This window comes from Oryx dammah, unplaced genomic scaffold (assembly GCF_014754425.2).
Source record: "Oryx dammah isolate SB20612 unplaced genomic scaffold, SCBI_Odam_1.1 HiC_scaffold_29, whole genome shotgun sequence".
In the NCBI taxonomy this organism is placed as follows: Eukaryota; Metazoa; Chordata; class Mammalia; order Artiodactyla; family Bovidae; genus Oryx; species Oryx dammah.
In genome coordinates, this window is record NW_024070213.1 from 46,383,460 (window position 1) to 46,403,870 (window position 20,411).

The 20,411-nt window shown below is 46.1% G+C and overlaps 1 protein-coding gene across 2 annotated transcripts in view; it reads left to right on the forward strand.

Annotated features, from left to right (window-relative positions):
- Positions 1–20,411, forward strand: part of LARGE1 (LARGE xylosyl- and glucuronyltransferase 1) — a 614,612-nt gene that overhangs the window by 465,172 nt on the left and 129,029 nt on the right. For both annotated transcript variants that reach the window (XM_040234777.1, XM_040234778.1), the window contains exon 7: positions 15,622–15,726. In XM_040234777.1, the coding sequence (XP_040090711.1) occupies positions 15,622–15,726 (105 nt within the window). The remainder of the gene's footprint in view (positions 1–15,621; positions 15,727–20,411) is intronic.

Consider the following 20,411-nt stretch of genomic DNA (forward strand, 5'->3'; position numbering starts at 1 on the left):
TGTCCATGGATTTCTCAGACAAAAATACTGGAGTGGGTCGCCATTTCCTTCTCCAGGGGATCTTCCCGGCCCAGGGATCGAACCCCCATCTCCTGCATGGGCAGGCAGATTCCTTACCACTTGGGCACCTGGGAAACAATGTTACTATTATTTACTGTTACTGGTTACCCATAAAGGATGCAACTCAGAGACAGCCGCGTGGAAGAGACGCACAAGGCAAGGCATGGGGGCAGGGCGCATCCCCTCTGTGGGCCCACTACCCTCCCAGAACTTTCCTGTGTTCACCAACTCAGAAGCTGTCTGCAGCCTGTCATTTAGGGGCATGTATGAAAAAGTTGGCTTAAAGCTCAACATTCAGAAAACGAAGATCATGGCATCCAGTCCCATCACTTCATGGGAAATAGATGCGGAAACAGTGTCAGACTTTATTTTGGGGGGCTCCAAAATCACTGCAGATGGTGACTGCAGCCATGAAATTAAAAGACGCTTACTCCTTGGAAGAAAAGTTATGACCAACCTAGATAGCATATTCAAAAGCAGAGACATTACTTTGCCAACTAGTCAAGGCTATGGTTTTTCCAGTGGTCATGTATGGATGTGAGAGTTGGACTGTGAAGAAGGCTGAGTGCCAAAGAATTGATGCTTTTGAACTGTGGTGTTGGAGAAGATTCTTGAGAGTCCCTTGGACTGCAAGGAGATCCAACCAGTCCATTCTGAAGGAGATCAGCCCTGGGATTTCTTTGGAAGGAATGATGCTAAAGCTGAAACTCCAGTACTTTGGCCACCTCATGTGAAGAGTTGACTCACTGGAAAAGACTCTGATGCTGGGAGGGATTGGGGGCAGGAGGAGAAGGGGACAACAGAAAAGGAGATGGCTGGATGGCATCACTGACTCGATGGATGCGAGTCTGGGTGAACTCCAGGAGTTGGTGATGGACAGGGAGGCCTGGCGTGCTGTGATTCATGGGGTCACAAAGAGTCGGACATGACTGAGTGACTAAACTGAACTGAACTGATGAAGGTTCCATCCAGCAAGCATGAGTGATGATCACTGACCATCAGTGATTTTTTAAATTAATTAATTTACTTAGTTGGCTACACTTGGTCTTAGTTGTGGCAAGGGGGATCTAGCTCCCTGAGCATGAATGGAACTCGGGCCCCTGCATTTGGAATGCAGAGTCTGAGCCACAGGACCAGCAGGGAAGTCCCTAGCCATCAGTGATTAACTCATTCTCTACCCTACCTACCTTTCACCCAGAGATGGGAGGGTGGACCTGAATGTTCTAAGCTTCTAATCAAGGCATGGCTTTTCTGACAAGCAGCCCTCATTCCAAAGCTGCTGAGGGTTTCTTCATTAGAACAAAAGATGTTCTTATCACTCAGGAAATTCCAAGGATTGTAGGCGCTGTGTGCCAGGAGCCAGGGACAAACACCAAACATCTTTCTGGGGCACCACAGCCTTCATTCCGGCCAAACTTCCTCCTGCAAGGTCCTAGAGCACACTGTTCCTCTTGTCTTTACACTCTGAACATCCTCCTTCCGATCTCAGTTTAATCCTTATTTCTTCAGGTGACTTCCTGACTGGCATCCCCTCTTCCAGACCCTGGACATTACTCTGGACTGCTCACTTCCATCCCTTTCAGAGTCACAGTTCTGCCTTTGTTGCTGTGAATGTTAGGGGACATTCACCTATGGAATGGCTGAATTATGTCCCCCAAAGTTGATTTGTTGAAGTCCTAACCCCCAGTGTCTCAGAACGTGACTGTATTTGAACTTAAGGTTTTAAGAGAAGTCACTAGGTAAAATGAGGTCATTAGGGTGGACCCTAATCTAATCTGATTAGTGTTCTTATAAGAGGGGATGAGGATGCAGACCCACAGAGGAATGACCACAGGAGGATCCAGGGAGAAGATGACCCTTTTGTGGGCTCAGGAGAGCGACCTCAGAAGAAACAACGTGTCAAAACCTCAGACTCAAACGTCTAGCCTCCAGAACTGTGAAGGTGTTAGTCACTCAGTAGTGTCCAACTCTTTGCGACCCCGTGGACTGAGGCCAGCTTGGCTGTTCATTTCATGGTATTCTCCAGGCAAGAATACTAAAGTGGGTAGCCATTCCCTTTTCCATGGGATCTTCCTGACCCAGGGATCAAACCCAGGTCTCCCTCATTGCAGGCAGATTCTTTACCATCTGAGCCTTAATCATCCACTGTTTAAGCTACCCAGCCTCTGGCACTTTGTTGCAGCAGCAATAACAAACTAATACACACTATAAGGGTGTAAGCTCCACCAAGGGGAGGAACCATCTCAGGGTCCACCCATCTTTGCATCCCCACAACTCAGCTTGGCTCTGATGTGTAGTCATTAACTGTTTGGTGAATGTATGAATTACTTACCTCAAGGTGAAGACAGAGATCTTTGAAATATGGATATTCCATTAACTCTGTACAGAGTGGTCCATGGGAAATGCTCCTTTATCCTTTCAGTATCTCTGTTTTGAATTTCCTGCGTGTTCTTCTTCACAGAAGGAACATAACTACGCCTTGAAAATCTGTCCAAGGACCAGCCTTAAGAATATAGAGAGGTTTTGTGCTCAAGCTTCCTGAGTGCTTCTCAGACACACAGGGACCTCTCCGGATAACTCCCACCTGCTAGTCTGGGTGTCAAAGAATAAGGTTTGTTCAGTATCTGTATTTTGCAGAAATAGAATACCAGTGAATAATAATGTTATAATTTCAGAAACACTGCTATCGAGGAAAGAAAATTAGGTAATAGCTACATAAGATTCAGAAAGGCTTGGTCATAATGATAAGACTTAAAGTTGAGCAGTATTTTATAGTTTACAACCTTTCATTTCACCCTTAAAACAACCTTATGATGGCATAAAGGTGAATTTTATCATCATCCATTTTGTGAAATGAAAATAATAACAAAATAATCAAAACTAAAGCTCAAAAATGGAGTTGTTTGGGCCCAGGGCGTGTACAGTGAGTAATTGGAAAAGCCAGAACTTTAAATGTTGCCCTTTGAATCCTGCAAGCAAGTACTTCTTACGCAACCCAAGTGGGGAAAGTTAGAGGGCTTCTCCTGGGCCCTTTTATTAGTGATTCAAGGAGTGTCTTTGAGTGAAGGGTCTGAAAGATGCCAACCCACTGTGTTTTTAAAAAGAGACTGACCCAAGGAGTTCACGGATGGAAGTGGTGGCTGGATTCAGGCCAGCTCTGTGCCCCAGCTGAGGCCCCATCTGAGAGGTGACAGCAGCCGAGTGTCCTGGGAGTCCGTGTGATAAAAGCAGCCTTGGAAGAGAGCCCAGCGGCTGGCTCCACATCCCTTTTGCATTTTTCCTATTTCCAAAGACCAGAGATCACGGAAGGAAGAAGAGAGAGATCATTATTTGAGATCGAGCAGGAGTTTTCAAACCATAAATTAAGTTAAAGTGGGCTCACTTGGGGCTGACTCGAGGGATGGGAACTTGTCCTTGTAACTTGGCAGATGAAATCGTCGTCTGGACCTTTATTGGATTGCAGGCTTTTCTCTGTGTCTCAGTCCTGCCTTTTTTATTCTCCCTAGATGCTCCTGGGTAGGATGTGCTCTTAGCTCAGCACCCTGGGATTGCTGCTAAAAGAGATTAGACTCAGAGTGCCCTGATGGGGACCAAAGGACTCTTTAGAGTCCCCTAACCCTAACCTCTGCCTGTAGTCCCAGGAGGTACCATGGGCAGAAACAGTGGGCTCATCACATATTCCTTGACCAGCCTTTTCCCCCATCTTCTCTAGGCCCTTTGGAGCTTTTTGCCCACAGCTATGCCAGCTGCAGCCCTTCCCCTGGGGAGAGGAATACCTTACAGCTGGTTCCCAACCATGAGTGTAGCTATAAAACATGGGTTTTTGCAACAAGGAAACCTGAACAGAAGCCCCAGCTCTCTGGTCCTTAGTCACACGTCTTTGACACATGACTCTCCCTCTCAGTCTCAATTTCCCTTCTGTGCTCACCTCACTGGCTTGTTGTAAGGCACTCTGAAATGATGCAAGACAAGCACATAGTCCGGTGCCTGGGCGCAGTGCTCGTGGAGCAGGGATTGCCCTGGGAACACAGCCTTCAGCTGGGCATACACACACAGGAAGAACATGTCTGAGCATGAGGAGAAAGGCTTTGCTAGCCTAGAATAAAGAGATCTCATGGTCAGGTTGGAAGGGAGCTTTGAGGTCCTCAAATCTAGTGTTCTGCTTGGTGTAGGTAAGCCCTCTCCCACCTCCAGCCTGCTGGGTGACCTCCCACTCCCAAAGGTCCCCAAGCCCGCTTTGCGTCAGAATTCATGCAGCTGTCCTTTGCAGAGAAACTCCCTGGCCTCACCCTGGGAGAATCTGCTTCAGTAAGATTTGGGCAGGGCCTGGCAGACCACAGCCAAAAGGCTTGAGAAGCTTTTTGTAGAGATCACATAACCCAGAAGGTTATGTTCTGGGTCGTTCCTTTACCGCTGTGTCTCCAGCGGTTGGCAGAGTCCCCGGTGCACAGTAGGGATGTGATGAACACCTGCCAGGTAGGGGTTCAATCATGCAGCCTCATCTAGAACTGTCACAGTGCCCGGAAGCTTCTCCCTGAAAATGCAGCTCACTTCTGTTCAGGTGAACTCCAGTGGTACTTACAGTCTGGCTTAAAAGAAGCAAAATCTATCTTCCTTCAATCTTAACTCATACAGCCTAATTCTACCTTCTAGAGTGACACTGATTCTAATTCCTCTTAGAAGGGATTATCCCTCAGCTATAGAGGTCAGTAAGGGTGAAGTATTTTTGTCCAAATGAAATCAGGGTTGGCTGAACCAAGGTATAAACTGGAGCCAGGGGTGCTGCAACAAGCAGCCCAAAGGAAACAGAAGGGTGGACAATGGGACCTTTTTAACTAGAGCACGTGGACTCCATCTCAAGGACATACAGCATAAACGTGGGGTATGGAAACCTGGTTAAGGGTCTCAGTGCACCCTCGTGAAATAGAATCCTTTGCCATTTTAGAGAGGTAGAACCTGCGAAGCTAAGAATTTGCCCAGGATTACCATTCAGGCATAGAAGAGCTAGAAATCTGAACCAGATGAGAATTAAAATTCAAGGAAAGAAGAGGAGGCCAAGTTGGAGAAGCTTAAACACAGGGAAAAAAACAAACCATGTGGTGTTAGAGCTGGTGGTGGAGTCCCACCTCTTGTGTTGACGGCGTAACATCTCCCTCCCTTTCTATGAGCTTCATCTGTCAAAGGCGATTCAAGAGGAATTACTCAGCCCTCCTCAGCCCCTGTGAACCTCTGTGATCCGAGAGTGCATTTAGCTGGAGCTGAACGGAAGAAGTTGGAGCTGTGAAACCTGCAAGTTCAGAAACAGTCCTTTTCATCCCTTTCAGGGTTGTTTAAATACCCTTTTGTGTCGCATCTTCTCAGGAGATGTTTTATTGTTCTGCACCCACTAGTAGTGGGTGGGGTGGGGGTGCACCTGTGGCTGTGAAGCGGATCTTTCAGATGTTTAGTAAATGACAATGTGATATTTTTGTGTTTTCCTTATTACAGCCATCCTGTACTGAGACATGCATGGAATGGTGCTATTAAAGCCTTTCTCTTTTAAAATAGCTTAGTAGAATACGTAAGAGGTTGGAAGCACGTTGTTAACTTTCTCTGCTGATACTCAGGACAGTTTTCATATTCACCTGATGCCTTAAGCACGGCTGGTTTGGTGTGCAGCAGTGATTGGCAGACTCCCTCTGTATACCCAGGAGCTTCCCAGGGGGTAAAGAAAGAGAGCTCTGGAAGCATCCATGATCAGTACGAGAGCTACTGCTCCTGGTGTTTACCTGGAGAGGTTAACTAGTGCCCACCTAATTCCATGCCATTCACATAGATCCCACCAGTTACAGACAGGCTAGGTTTATGGATAACAGATAGTATTTACTTTTCATTTATCCGTTCATCTGTCCATCCATCCACACTATACTAGGCCCCAGGAGCATTAACTTTTTCAGTCAAGGAAGCAAAATCATTAAATTTGACTTCTAAATATTTCTTTGGCCAAGTAAAGCAAAGTATTGGGTTGGCCCAAAAGTTCATTTGAGTTTTTCCGTAACAGCATACTAAAACCCGAACAAACTTTTTGGCCAACCCAATAGAGTAGCAAGGGGCTTCCCTGAGGGAAAGGCGACCAAGTATGAGTCTGCTAAGGTATCAGGGAAAGAGAGGTGATGAGGATGGAGCCAGGAAAGGGATGAGTTTGAAAAATAAAGGATAAAACCTGTAGGAGCTGGTTATAGCAGTGATGTGAGAGGTGAAGGGGGTGGGGTGTCTTAGTTGCCTCAAAGGTCCTGGCTTTGGTGACAAGTTGGGTCTTGATGCTACCAACCAACAGAGTAGGCAGGAGTCAGGCTGCTGTTTAGGAAGAGAAAATTGTGGATCTGATTTTGATCCATTTGAGTTGAAGGTCTCTGTGGAAGAGCCGAATGAAGCCGTGAGCAGGTCGTTGGATTTAAGAGTAAGAAGCTCTGGAGAGCAGTCTGGGATGGAGATGGGCAATGATCTTCCTCTTGGCAGTATTTGAAGCCACTGGAGGTGATTCCATCACCCAGGGGTAAAATGTAGAGCAAAGAGAGGGCCGAGGATGGGAGCTGGGGAGGAAGGGGGAAGGGAACCCCTGAAGGAGGCAGGGAAGGAGTGTTCAGAGGGAAGAAAACAGCCAGGAGACTGGTGCCACAGAAGTTAAAGGCTTCAGTGGGGCGGGGGAGAGGCCGGTAGGGTGGCAGGTAGGGGAGCAGTTGGCCAAATTTCCTAGAGTCCTGCCTATGCAGCTAGTGTCAGTGCTTCAAACAGAAAACCCAGACTTCATGAACAATGACAACCACAAAAGAGAAGTTGAAAAATGCCAGTAGTTGAGCACCTACCAAGGGCCGGGTGCTTTATTTATGCATTATTATTTATCTGCACATTTATTTTTGGAGGCAAGTGGGGGAATTCTATTCTTGTCCTTTTACTGATAAGGAACTTGAGGCTCAGAGAAATTATGCCTTGGTCAAGCCATAGAGAACTGGGGCTAGAACTCTCTTTTGCCTCGTTCTAAAACCCTTTGTCTTTCTAATTTATATCTGGTGGGTGAATGCCCCACCTGTCCTTGCCACATCCAGCGTGCCACCTGGAAGCATCACCATGCCCTGCTCCCTTGGGCCCTCACCTCCTGAATGGCAGGAGCCTTGCCTGGAGCCAAAAGCTGCAGAAGGAGGGAGCCAGAGGAGTTCCCAGTCTGGAGCCATTCGTCTGCTGGCTGGTGACACCAACACCAGGGCCCCAACCGAATAGCAAGCTTGTTCACTCTTGTCTGGCTGTTCATGGTGATGTATGAATAAGCAAAGAAGACAGCTTCATTTCCATAAGTTAACTTGTGCCTGGAGTAAGGAAGACGGGAAACGGTGCACTTAATCATAACCACAGGGCCAGCACAGAAAACAATGACAAAGCCTTTTCTGTTCGCCACGGTGTTTTATGATAATAACTCCTAAGGAGAGGAGACAGGCAGTGTGGGATGCTGAGGGAGGCGGCACATCAGCCACCCGGCTCATCTCCCCGAGAGGATTCCCTGGGATTTTTCCTGTTAATAGGATGGCAAGCCCAGGATGTGTTCGCATCGTCAAGATTAAGACTTTAGACTTTAACTTCCGGAGACCAGACCCAGACTGCAGATGCCACCTGGCTGGTGAGCTGGGATTGGTGAAGCTGTGAAAGATAATCTGTCTCACGTGTGCTGTCACTGGGGACCTGGGGGGGCCTGATGTCTAGGAGGGTGTGACAGGACAGTGGTGTCATCCGAAAAGCTTTGGGGGAAGCCCGAGAGCTTGGAGGTCTGGGTGGAAGGGGCAAGTGTGGCTGCAGTTCAGCAGGGTCTGTGGTAGATGCTCCAGGGGAGACGGGAGGTAGACTTCATCCACCCTGCCCATAGAATCCATTACTCCCTGCCCTCCACCCCTCTGACTTATCAGCATTTCCATCATTGCAAGCATCTCGCTAAGTCATAATTGTTTGTCTTTCTCCTTCTAATTGCCTCTAGGGTGCAGACTGTATTGTATTTGTCTTTGATTCCTTAGTACTTTGTGTGGTATCTGACACAAAGCAAACCCTCAATCAGTATTAAACTGAACCAAAGCCTAGGCAGAGTAAGGGTGGTGTCAGCTAAGGAAGCGAGGAAACGGCTGAGACCACAGATGCCTGAATCCAGGTAGAGGGGGAAGAGTATAGGGCTGGGAACTCTGGGTATAATGTTAAGTGTAGATACCTACTAAACATTTTACTGTTTTCTGGACATTGTTTACTGGCAATCTGTGAATAAGCAAAGAACACAGCTTCATGTTCACAATTACCTGTGTGTGTGTGTGTGTGTTTGTGTGTGTGTGTGTGTTTGCTCAGTCGTGTCTGACTCTTTGCAACCTCAAGGACTGTAGCCCGCCAGGCTCCTCTGTCCGTGGGACTTCCCAGACAAGAATAGTGGAGCGAGTTGCCACTCCCTTCTCCAGGGGATCTTCCCTACCCAGGGATTGAACCCACGTCCCTCGAGTCTGCTGCACTGGCAGCCAGGCTCTTTACCATTAGTGCCACCTGGAAAGCCCTAACTTGTACCTGAAAGTAAAGTCGCTCAGTCATGTCCCGACTCTTTGTGACCCCATGGACTGTATCCTACCAGGCTCCTCCTTCCATGGGATTCTCTAGGCAAGGATACTGGAGTGGGTTGCCATGTACCTAGAGAAAAGAAAATGTTTAATTCTAAAGTATGTATTTTTTGTCCACACTGTGTTATAAATGAATGAAAAAAAAAAAAAAAACAGGCACAGAGAGATTAAATAACTAGTCAAAGGTCACACAGCTATCAGCTGGGAAAGGAGCCAGGATTGGAACCCAGGCAGTCTGGCTCTGTCGTTCATTTTCTTCACCACTTTACTGTACGCGGGAAGTGTAGCGCTAGAGGAGGCCGCTGAACTCTGCTGGTTGATGAACTGGGTTTATACACCACATGAGTTGATTGTGTGCTAGCAGCCCTTCAGGGGAACCTTGCTGTTGACTAAAGCAGAGACAGAGCTCCCAGACCTTGATGAATAATTCTCAAATTTTAATATACATCCAAATTACCTGGGGAAGTTTTGAATGCATATTACCAGACTCAATGGCCAGAATTCTTATTTAGATGAGTGTTAGGTGATGAGGTAATATATATTATACCCACACTCCCAGACCTTAGAGATAAAATAGAAAAATGAGAACAAAATGTCACCTGATTTTGCTGATAACAGTAAGTTTGGAGGATTTGACTTAATGTGCATCTATAGGAGATACTCACTTTGCAGACAAAGGTCCTTATAGTCAAAGCTATGGTTTTTCCAGTAGTCATGTAGGGACGTGAGAGTTGGGCCATAAAGGCTGAGCACCAAAGAATTGATGCTTTTGAACTGTGGTGCTGGAGAAGACTCTTGAGAGTTCCTTTGGGCAGCAAGGAGATCAAATTAGTCAATCCTAAAGGAAATCAACCCTGAATATTCATTGGAAGGACTAATGCTGAAGTTGGAGCTCCAATACATTGGCCACCTGATGCAAAGAGCCAACTCATTGGAAAAGCCCCTGATGCTGGGAAAGACTGAGGGCAGGAAAAGGGCCAGCAGAGGATGAGATGGGTTGGATGGCATCGTCAGCTCAGTAGACAGGAATGTGAGCAAACTCTGGGAGATAGTGAAGGACAGGGAAGCCTGGCGTGCTGCAGTCCACGAGGTCACATAGAGTCGCACACATCTGAGTGACTAAACAACAACAGCAGTGGATATTCAGAATACCAACCCCAGAGCTGGAATGGCCCAGCTTGTCACAGGAAGCACGTGGAGACTGCAGCCTCGTTCAGAGGGGGCCTGCCCTGTGAGACTCATCCGAGGCTGCACTCTGCTGGCAGGCTGGCTCCTGGGAGGGAGGAGGAGGGAGGGCGGGGCTGAACTACCTGAACTCAGTTCTCTCTGAAACTCATGGGGGCAGGTAATTCCTTCCACATGCCCTTAATGAGAAATGGGAAGCAGCCTTCCAGTCACAATGCATTTCACAGCCGAGGCCCAGAAATCTGCAGATCTTCCCAACCCAGGGATTGAACCCAGGTCTCCTGCACTGCAGGCAGATTCTTTACCGTCTGAGCCACCAGGGAAGCCCTGATTGGTCCTCAGACCACACTTAAAGAAACAAAGTTCTAGAGACTTTCCTGGAAGTCCAGTGGCTAACACTTTGCCTTCCACTGCAGGGGGTGTGGGTTCAGTCCCTGTTTGGGGAGCTAAGATCCCGCATGCTTCATGACCAATAAGTCAGAACATAAACAACAAAAGCAATACTGTAACAAATTCAACAAAGACTTTAAAAATGGTCCATGTCAAAAAAAAATCTTAAAAAAAAAAATTCTAGAAAATCTTTGTTCTAGAAACAAAGTGCTAGCTGACTTCCAAAAAGAAAACATTGTGGATGGGCTTGCTGTCTTTCAGAAGCTGACAGATGAGCTTGAATGATGGTATTTCAAAAGAGCTGTTACGTTACTTATATGGTGTTTCACATGGCCTAGCCCCTGTGGTTAGCCCTTAACATCAGTTCAGTCGCTCAGTCGTGCCCGACTCTTTGCAACCCCATGAATTGCAGCACGCCAGGCCTCCCTGTCCATCACCAACTCCCGGAGTTCACTCAAACTCACGTCCATAAAGTCAGTGATGCCATCTAGCCAGCTCATCCTCTGTCATCCCCTTCTCCTGCCCCCAATCCCTCCCAGCATCAGAGTCTTTTCCAGTGAGTCAACTCTTCACATGAGGTGGCCAAAGTACTGGAGTTTCAGCTTTAGCAACATTCCTTCCAAAGAAATCCCAGGGCTGATCTCCTTCAGAATGGACTGGTTGGATCTCCTTGCAGTCCAAGGGACTCTCAAGAATCTTCTCCAACACCACAGTTCAAAAGCATCAATTCTTCAGCACTCAGCCTTCTTCACAGTCCAACTCTCACATCCATACATGACCACTGGAAAAACCATAGCCTTGACTAGATGGACCTTAGTCGGCAAAGTAATGTCTCTGCTTTTGAATATGCTATCTAAGTTGGTCATAACTTTTCTTCCAAAGAGTAAGCGTCTTTTAATTTCATGGCTGCAGTCACCATCTGCAGTGATTTTGGAGCCCAAAAAAATAAAGTCTGACGCTGTTTCCACTACTTCCCCATCTATTTCCCATGAAGTGATGGGACCAGATGCCATGGTCTTAGTTTCCTGAATGTTGAGCTTTAAGCCAACTTTTTCACTCTCCTCTTTCACTTTCATCAAGAGGCTTTTTAGTTCCTCCTCACTTTCTGCCATAAGGGTGGTATCATCTGCATATCTGAGGTTATTGATATTTCTCCTGGCAATCTTGATTCCAGCTTGTGTTTCTTCCAGTCCAGCGTTTCTCATGATGTACTCTGCATAGAAGTTAAATAAGCAGGGTGACAGTATACAGCCTTGACATACTCCTTTTCCTATTTGGAACCAGTCTGTTGTTCCATGTCCCGTTCTAACTGTTGCTTCCTGACCTGCATACAGATTTCTCAAGAGGCAGGTCAGGTGGTCTGGTATTCCCATCTCTTGAAGAATTTTCCATAGTTTATTGTGATCCACACAGTCAAAGGCTTTGGCATAGTCAATAAAGCAGAAATAGATGTTTTTCTGGAACTCTCTTGCTTTTTTGATGATCCAACAGATGTTGGCAATTTGATCTCTGGTTCCTCTGCCTTTTCTAAATCCAGCTTGAACATCTGGAAGTTCACGGTTCACGTATTGCTGAAGCCTGGCTTGGAGAATTTTGAGCATTACTTTACTAGTATGTGAGATGAGTGCAATTGTGCAGTAGTTTGAGCATTCTTTAGCATTGCCTTTCTTTGAGATTGCAATGAAAATTGACCTTTTCCAGTCCTGTGGCCACTGCTGAGTTTTCCAAATTTGTTGGCATATTGAGTGCAGCACTTTCACAGCATCATCTTTCAGGATTTGAAATAGCTCCACTGTAATTCCATCACCTCCGCTAGCTTTGTTCATAGTGATGCTTTCTAAGGCCCACTTGACTTCACATTCCAGGCTCTTAGATGAGTGATCACACCATCGTGATTATCTTGGTTGTGAAGATCTTTTTTGTACAGTTCTTCTGTGTATTCTTGCCACCTCTTCTTAATATCTTCTGCTTCTGTTAGGTCCAGACCATTTCTGTCCTTTATCGAGCCCATCTTTGCATGAAATATTCCCTTGGTAGCTCTAATTTTCTTGAAGATATCTCTAGTCTTTCCCATTCTGTTCTATTCCTCTATTTCTTTGCATTGATCGCTGAAGAAGGCTTTCTTAGCCCTTTGAGTGACTGAACTGAACTGAACTGAACATATGTGAAGTCATTTAAATGCATGAAGTCACAATAGTTATATATTGGGGCAGAAAGAGTGACAGGGCTAGAAATTGGAACCAGGACGTCTGGCTCCAGTCTTGCCCTCTGGCTCCACTGCTACAAGTGGTTCCCTATCCATGGACACAGATCTCTGCAGGGGTGAAGGCACCGAGCAGTGCACCCAGGGTGTTCCCAAACCCACTGGCAAACCCCAGCTATCAATTTACTCATTGACAGAGCAGCTAATGAATTCATCTAAAAAAGCAAAATGAAGTCTTAGTAGCTGTTTATTATTTTGCCTTCCCAACCAGTGGATATTAACATTCTAACTATCATGTTGCTAATTAAGGATTTTGTTTTCTTCACCTTGAGGAGGACTGGCATAACGTGAAAGGGCTGTATGCCACCATCATGAGAAATGCAGCCCAGGTGCAAAGCGAGAGAAGGAACACTTGGATGTTATTCTTTGAGATCACATGTTTTAAGGTTAACAATGCAAATTACTCCTTCTCTGGAGATGAAGACCTTCAGGTGAAGACTCCAGTAGAGCAACCCATATAAAAAGCGCTTCAGGGGCTGTCACCCCATGTTTGCAGTTTTCCACACAACTGAGGATGACACCAGGGTTCCCAGAGCAGAGTGGGAGAATGTGTTGATTTTGGCAAATGGGGAAAGGATGAAATGCTTGGCAGTGTCAGAAATGTGGGGACGCTAATATACTAACATAAGTGGTCTCCAATCAGGAGAGATTTATGTACCAGACATCATTTATGTAGCAGACATTTATTAACGTGTTAGTAAATAAAGCAAACTGTCCTTGCCCTTGGTCAAATGGAGAGATGGACATTTACAGATGAGATGTGTATGTGAATATCATCCACTGTATCCTTGACAGGACATAAGTCAGCAGATGGCAGAGATACCCAGAAGAAGTGCTAGGTAGAAATGTCCCCCATCACAGGCATCTTCTTGCTAGAAGATGAGCCTGAAAGGAATACTGTTGGGGATTGGCAGGTGGGCAGGCCTAGCAAGAGCTGTATGAGCAAGACAGACGTGAGGACCCAAGCAGCAGAACTGTGCGCTTTTGTGTGGCTATTAGAGAATTCACCTGCAGAAGTAGACTGAGGCAGAATACAGTTCATGGAATTCCAGAAAGTGGAATTTGGACTTTCAGATAGCTGAAGATTGTCTTTTGTGAAATTCACATGGCAATCCTAGATTCAATGAAACCTCATTCCCTTTTTATCATTTCTGAGCAGGTGACAATCTTCCTTCATCATACCAAAAAAGCCATGATGGTGCCAACTAGGGTCATTAGTAATGATGAACAAGCTCCCCCAAGGACCCCATATCCCCTTTGCATTCTGACCTCAGAGCGAGGTTATTTAGTAGGCTCTCTAACAAGGTCACAGCATCGGGACTCGGCACGCAGCTTGCTTGACTGAGGGCACCGCGCCTTTCAGTTCTGTTTTACACGAACGTCCCAAGCTTGTTGCGTGTGAAATTGATTGGCTCTTGCACTTGCTGAATTGGTGATCTGTTTTTCTGAGGGATTCTACACGTATTGGATATGATCATATACAATGACAAAGTGGGTGGTAGTATTTTTCCTATGCCTCTAATTTATGTATTTGTGCTGGGGTGATGATTTAGATGGGAGCTCGATAAATTGATCAAGTAAATTACACCAAACCCACACACCATCATTTCAAGGAGCTGTCATCACACCAAGGAGGTTTTATTTCACCCAGCATGGTATTCTCGGAGAACCACTGTGTTTTCTTCACGTGCTGCTGGGCTTTCATTTGGTCAGAAATGGCTTTATTTCTCAGACTGGCCAACAATATAAGAATTTTAGCTCCGGAAGGCATTGGTTAGCTGTGACAGACAGTGCCTGTTCATCTCCTATGACCTTTAGCAAGTTATTTAAACTTTCTGGGTCTCAGTTTCTCATCCTATAAAATGTAGATTCATCATGTTTACCTCAAACATTTGTCCTAAAGGTGAGCAATAATGCGCTGACAGTGGAAAGAATCCGGATGTCAGATGACTGTGGATGCATATCTTGGCTCCATTGCTACTTGTGCAAATCATGATCCTATGTGAGCCCTCAGTTTCCCAGTCTATAAAAGCTATTGATCATAGTTGCATGGAGGAATGGCTTCTGCACACGGTGGGATAGGGTTGTCTAAGAGAAGACAGTTGATTCTGATGCCTACCTGCCCCACCTAGGAGACCTGAGTCCAGAAACATCAACACACAAGGTTGGGGTGAGTGGCAGACTCACCTGAGGTGCTAAAGCTGCTACGAAATTGACTGAGCAACCTGACTCACCTTTGATCCTATGTGATTCTCAGTACACTCACAAGCAACGCCAATGTCAGAACCAAGCTCTGGGGACAGAGAAGCAATTGTTCCTCTGGGAAACACTCCTGCCTTACTGACACAAGACAAGATGGATGTGATAGCAAAACGCTGTGAGAGGGTGGCTCTTCTCTGGGATATAATTTCTCATTAGCCAAGGGTCCTTTCTTCCTTTCTGAGTGAGAAAATTAGCTCATGCCCTGAAAGCCAGTACATTAATATACCTTGAGAAAGAACTGGAACATTTAAAGACGAGTATAGCAGTAATACAGTAATACATGTTGCATGAGTTAAGGGATGGAAGGATGGATGGATGGATAGATAAATGAATGATTGGGGATTCTGGCTTTATCACAGATTAACTGAATGACCTTGCATACTGTCAGTTCAGTCCTGTCCAACTCTTTTTGACCCCATGGACTGTAGCCCGCCAGGCTCCTCTGTCCATGGGATTCTCCAGGCAAGAATGCTGGAGTGGGTTGCTGTGCCCCCCGGCAGGGGATCTTCCTGACCCAGGGAGCAAACCCACATCTCTTACATCTCCTGCATTGGCAGGCAAATTCTTCGCTACTAGTGGCACCTGGGAAACCATGAGTGACCTTGGGCAAGTTAATTAGCTATTGTGGGTGACCTCCATTTCTTTTCTATAAAATAGGGATAATGAAAATGGCTAGGCTGCCTAAGTGTGAGAATTAAATACATTAATAGAAGTTAAGCACTTAAATCAGGTCTCGGTACCTCATAAATGAAAGCTGCGTTACAATGATTTGCTGTTGTTTCCTGTTCTGTACTTACATGGCTCAGCTTCTTTTATGACTTTTGCATTCTCTGTACTTTGCAGGTCAGCAGGTCCTGGGCCTGGTAGAGAACCAGAGTGATTGGTACCTTGGAAACCTGTGGAAAAATCACCGTCCTTGGCCTGCCCTTGGAAGAGGCTACAACACAGGTAAACTCAGGAGGGTGACATGCTGGGCACTGGAGGGTGGGGTGCAATGTGACGTGAGGACTTTCTCAGGAAGAGGAGGTAAGTCAAAGCACGGGAGAAGCCACCTGGTTGCCTGAGTTCGGCAGTGGACTGGACTCGAGCTGGCCCTCTGGTTCTTGCTTAGGGCTGCAGCTACAGGCAGTGTCGCTACTGGGCCGTGGCAGTCGGTGGCATTCTCTCCTGACCTTCAGTCCCTGATCCAGCTGGCATCTTTACGAGTGTCACCTGTAGGATTCATTGTCTTTGTATGGGGATGAAAGTAGCTGATTGTGGTTTTGTTTTTTTTTTTTTCCTTTGGCTACAACATGTCATAGTTGCAGCATGTAGGATCTAGTTCCCTGTGTGTGCGTGGGTACTAAGTCACTTCAGTCATGTCTAACTCTTTGCAACCCCATGGACTGTAGCCCGCCAGGCTCCTCTGTCCATGGAATTTTCCAGGCAAGAATACTGGAGTGGGGTGCCATTTCCTCCTCCAGGGGATCTTCCCAGCCCAGGGATCGAACCCACATCTCTTACATCTCCTGATTTGGCAGGAGAGTTCTTTACCACTAGCACCACCTGGGAAGCCCTTAATTCCCTGACTAGGACTCATACCCAAGCACCCTGCATTGGGAGTGTGGAGTCTTAGTCACTGTACCCCTGGGGAAGTCCCCTGATGTCTTACTCTTAAAGTTTCTAATTAAAAATGACATAATTTTTTGTAATTTTTTAACTCAAAGTATAATTGATTTATAATGTGTTAGTTTCAGATGTATGGCAGTGATTCAGCTATACATACATTGATCTTTTTTTTTTTCAGATTCTTTTTACTTATAGGTTTTTACAAAATATTGAATACAGTTCCCTGTGCTATACAGTAGGTCCTTGTTGGCTATCTATTTTTTTATATAGTAGCATATATATGCTAATCTCAAACTCCTAATTTATCCCTCCCCCTTTCCACCTTGGTAACCATCAGTTTGCTTTCTATGTCTGTGTCTTTTTCTGCTTTGTATATAAGTTCATTTGTACCTTTTTCTTTTAGATTCCACATATAAGTGATATCACATGATGCTTGTCTTTCTCCAAATGGCTTCCTTCACTTAGTATAATCATCAGCTGCATTCATGTCGCTGCAAGTGGCATTATTTCGTCCTTTTGTGGCTGAGTAATATTCCATGTATATACACCACATCTTCTTTATCCTTTCATCTAACAAGGAACTTTCAAGTTGCTTTCATGTTTTGCCTATTGTAAATAATGCTGCAGTGAACACTGAGGTGCATGTGTCTTTTCCAAGAAGTGACGTTTCCAACAACATTAAATTGGCTAAAGGATGCCATGTGGTTGTGCCCACCTTCAGTGGGTGTGGCCAAGTGTAACACAGCCATGTGCCTGGAGAAAAGGCAGATGTATTTGGTAATTGGTACTTCAAAGGAGCACAGTCCCTGTACACCCTGTGTCAGAAATCCAATCCATTTTCTGTCTTGCTGCTAACCCTACACATGGGTCTCCTCTCTCCTTTGTCTCTATCAGTAGTGTCGTTCATTCATTCATTCTTTGTTCACCTCCTGTCTGTCTAACATTTACTTTGTGCTGGGCCCTGTGCTCGTGTACCAGACATAGCCCATGACCTTGTGGAGCTTATAAAGAAGGAAATTAGAGTAACTTCCCCTCGTCAGGCTCTGGTCCTGCCACTGTCTACCTTCAGAATGCCTCTGGAGATCCTCTTTGCTTTGATATCCTGTTCTCAAGGGTGCAGACCTGTGTTGTGGGTCAGGATGAGAACTTGGAGGTCAAGGAGAGCAGAAGGATAGGTCAGACCAAGAAAGGCTGGGGCTCGGAACCTAGACCAGCTCTACTGAGTTAGGGCAGGGGTCTGGGGATGGCGCCCCCTGAAGGTGACAGGTGGTAGCCGATCCTGGAGACTCAGGTGAGTCTGTAGTGGGAGGAGTCAGTCAGCTCTGAGTGCTGAGGATCAGATGCAGATATGAGACCCCAGCGGCCACAGGACAAAGGATGAGAGTTGAGCATCCAGATGTGCACATTCAGAGATCGGGTCAGAGTGGGGTCAAAGCTGGAATAAGACAAGGAAAGAAAGGTCCAGGCTGAATGTCCTGGGCAGTCAGAGGTCAGGGATGCCTGTACAGAAGGCCGTCCTGAGCGGGGAGACATTTCTTAGCTGGCATTTGCCAGAAGGTCCAGATGTGCCTCACAGGATGTCATTTTCCTCTGTAACACCTACCAGGCATCGCAACCTGCAGGGGTTGCAGTTGAAGAATTTTAACCTCCAGCACCTCCCTGCTGTACAGGGCATTAGCCCTTGAGTCACGGAATGGTGGGGGATTCTGGGGCATCCCTGAGAGAGACAAGCTTCTGGGTGGTTGTTGTGCAGTCACTCCGTTGTGTCCGACTCTTTGCAATCCCATGGACTGCAGCACTCCAGGCTTCCCTGTCCTTCATCATCTCCCGGAGCTTGCTCAAACTCATGTCCATTGAGTCCGTGATGCCATCCAGCCATCTTGTCCTGTCATCCTCTTCTCCTCCTGCCTTTGCTCTTTCCAAGCATCAGAGTCTTTTTCCAGTGAGTTGGCTCTTCACATCATGTGGCCAAAGCACTGAGGCTTCAGCTTCAGTCCTTCCAATGAATATTCAAGGTTGATTTCTTTTAGAATTGACTGGTTTGATCTCCTTGCTGTCTAAGGAACTCGCAAGAGTCTTCTCCAACACCACAGTTTGAAAGCATCAATTTTTCAGGTTCAGGGAGGGGCCCCCAAAATGGGCTCAGAGCAGTGTGGAGGTACACTCTTATGGTAATGGGCAAGGCAATGTCTCTGCATCCCAGCTAAGTACTGGCCAAGTGCTGTACCCAGTGTGTTCTAGGTGTTACTCTCATCTGATCCTCACACTAACCCCATGGGGCAGGAACTATTCTCGTCTCTATTTTATACCTAGGAAACTCAAGCTTAGAGAGTTAAAGGTTGGAGGCTGATAAGTAAGGAGTCTGCTGTTAACCACTAACCTTCCTAGCTTGAATTTTAGTGGCTTCAGAATCAAGAATCCTTTTTTAAAAAATAACCCTGTCTCAGTAAATCACTTTCAGTTGGGACTGTCCGTTGGTCACCTGGCTCTGTGTCAAAGATCTGGGGACAGGCGAAATTTGACTACTTAAATCTATGGGCGTATTAGATCATTTTAGCTGCTAGAAAGGTCTGAACGAAGTGACCTTGGTCTTTGTAAAGCACCTTTTTACGTGAAATTCCTGGACCATGCAGGTTATACAAAGTGAGGAAAGAGAACTGCAAAATTGTTTAAATCATTTCTCTACCTTAACTACAAAGTTAACAATGCATGGAGAGAAATTTGATCCAATCAAGAAGAGAAAGCATGAGAATAATTTATTTCTGTGACTTTGGAATCATTGCAATATTTTAGGCAAACAATAATGTAAGAACTCTGGATGCTCTTGTTATCTTATTCAACAAATCGCAAAACACAACAGAATAATACTGTTTTTTAAAAATGTGAGATCTAGACTCTGCACCTTGAAAGGTCTGGAGGAGCCCAGGGTTCTGCCTTATACAAAGTCTCCAAGATGTTTCTGGAGCAGAAGGTGAAAGGATCTGCGCTGATTAAACATGATACCTTGTTTCCCCTTCCCCCCCTCCCCCCACCGCAAGGGACTGTTTTCTCAGTGCCTTTGAGGCTGGACCCTTTAGAGATCCACAGTGGGCCAGTGAGAGGACTTCACCTGCTTTTTTTGGTCAGAGAATGATCACCTCATGTTGATCTCCTGTGCCTGGATTTCAACACCTTCACTCCAGGCTTTCTTAAAGCGGAGACACCCATGCTTCTCTGATGGGTGAAGGGGCATCACAGGTAAACCCTGGTGTGTGTTTAGTCCCTGCTTTCCACAGCATGGAATAATAGAAAATGTCACATGGAGATAAACTACAGTGCCTCCAGGGCACAGGATCAGGGTAGTGATTATCCACATCAAACAAAAACCACTGGTCATCAATCTGGGTTTGCAGGGGGAAAGAAAAATGTAGCACACTGGGGAATTCGTTATGACCAAAATGGCATGTCCCCTCCTGCTCCTCCTGGTCTATCTCTGACTGTGAAGTCAGGAGAAAGACAGGTACCTATACCCTCTCCAGTTCCTACTTGGTATGCCAAGCCAGTGAGTTCCTTCCCTTCTTGCTGCTTTTGAAAGGACAGAGCAGATGGGGGAAAGCCCTGTTAGAAGTGATGTGTCCATTTAAATCAGCCAGTGACATCAAGTGATTGTTAGAAAAGGATTTATGGGACATCAAAATGCATTGACTTTCATGACGGGGATTTGTTATTTTAAGACCGAGGATTGCACCACACATCAGTGGATGAGTCATCCAGACCAGTCATTTAGATTCTCTTGGAAATCGTGAGGACTCCACTGGAGGGAACCTGTCTCCCTGAATCTGAGTGCATCTCAGGCATCCAGACAGGGTGTCTTCAGCAAAGCCCCGTGCTGAGCCTTCAGCTTGGTGCTGGGAAACTGAGGCAGGTTCGGGTTAGGCTGGAATTCAGCTACTTAGTCTCTGGGAGCTTAGCCAAGTTGCCTCCTTAAACCTTAGTTCTCTCCCTGGTAAAATAGGATAAATAACAACAGCACCAAGAGTGTGAAT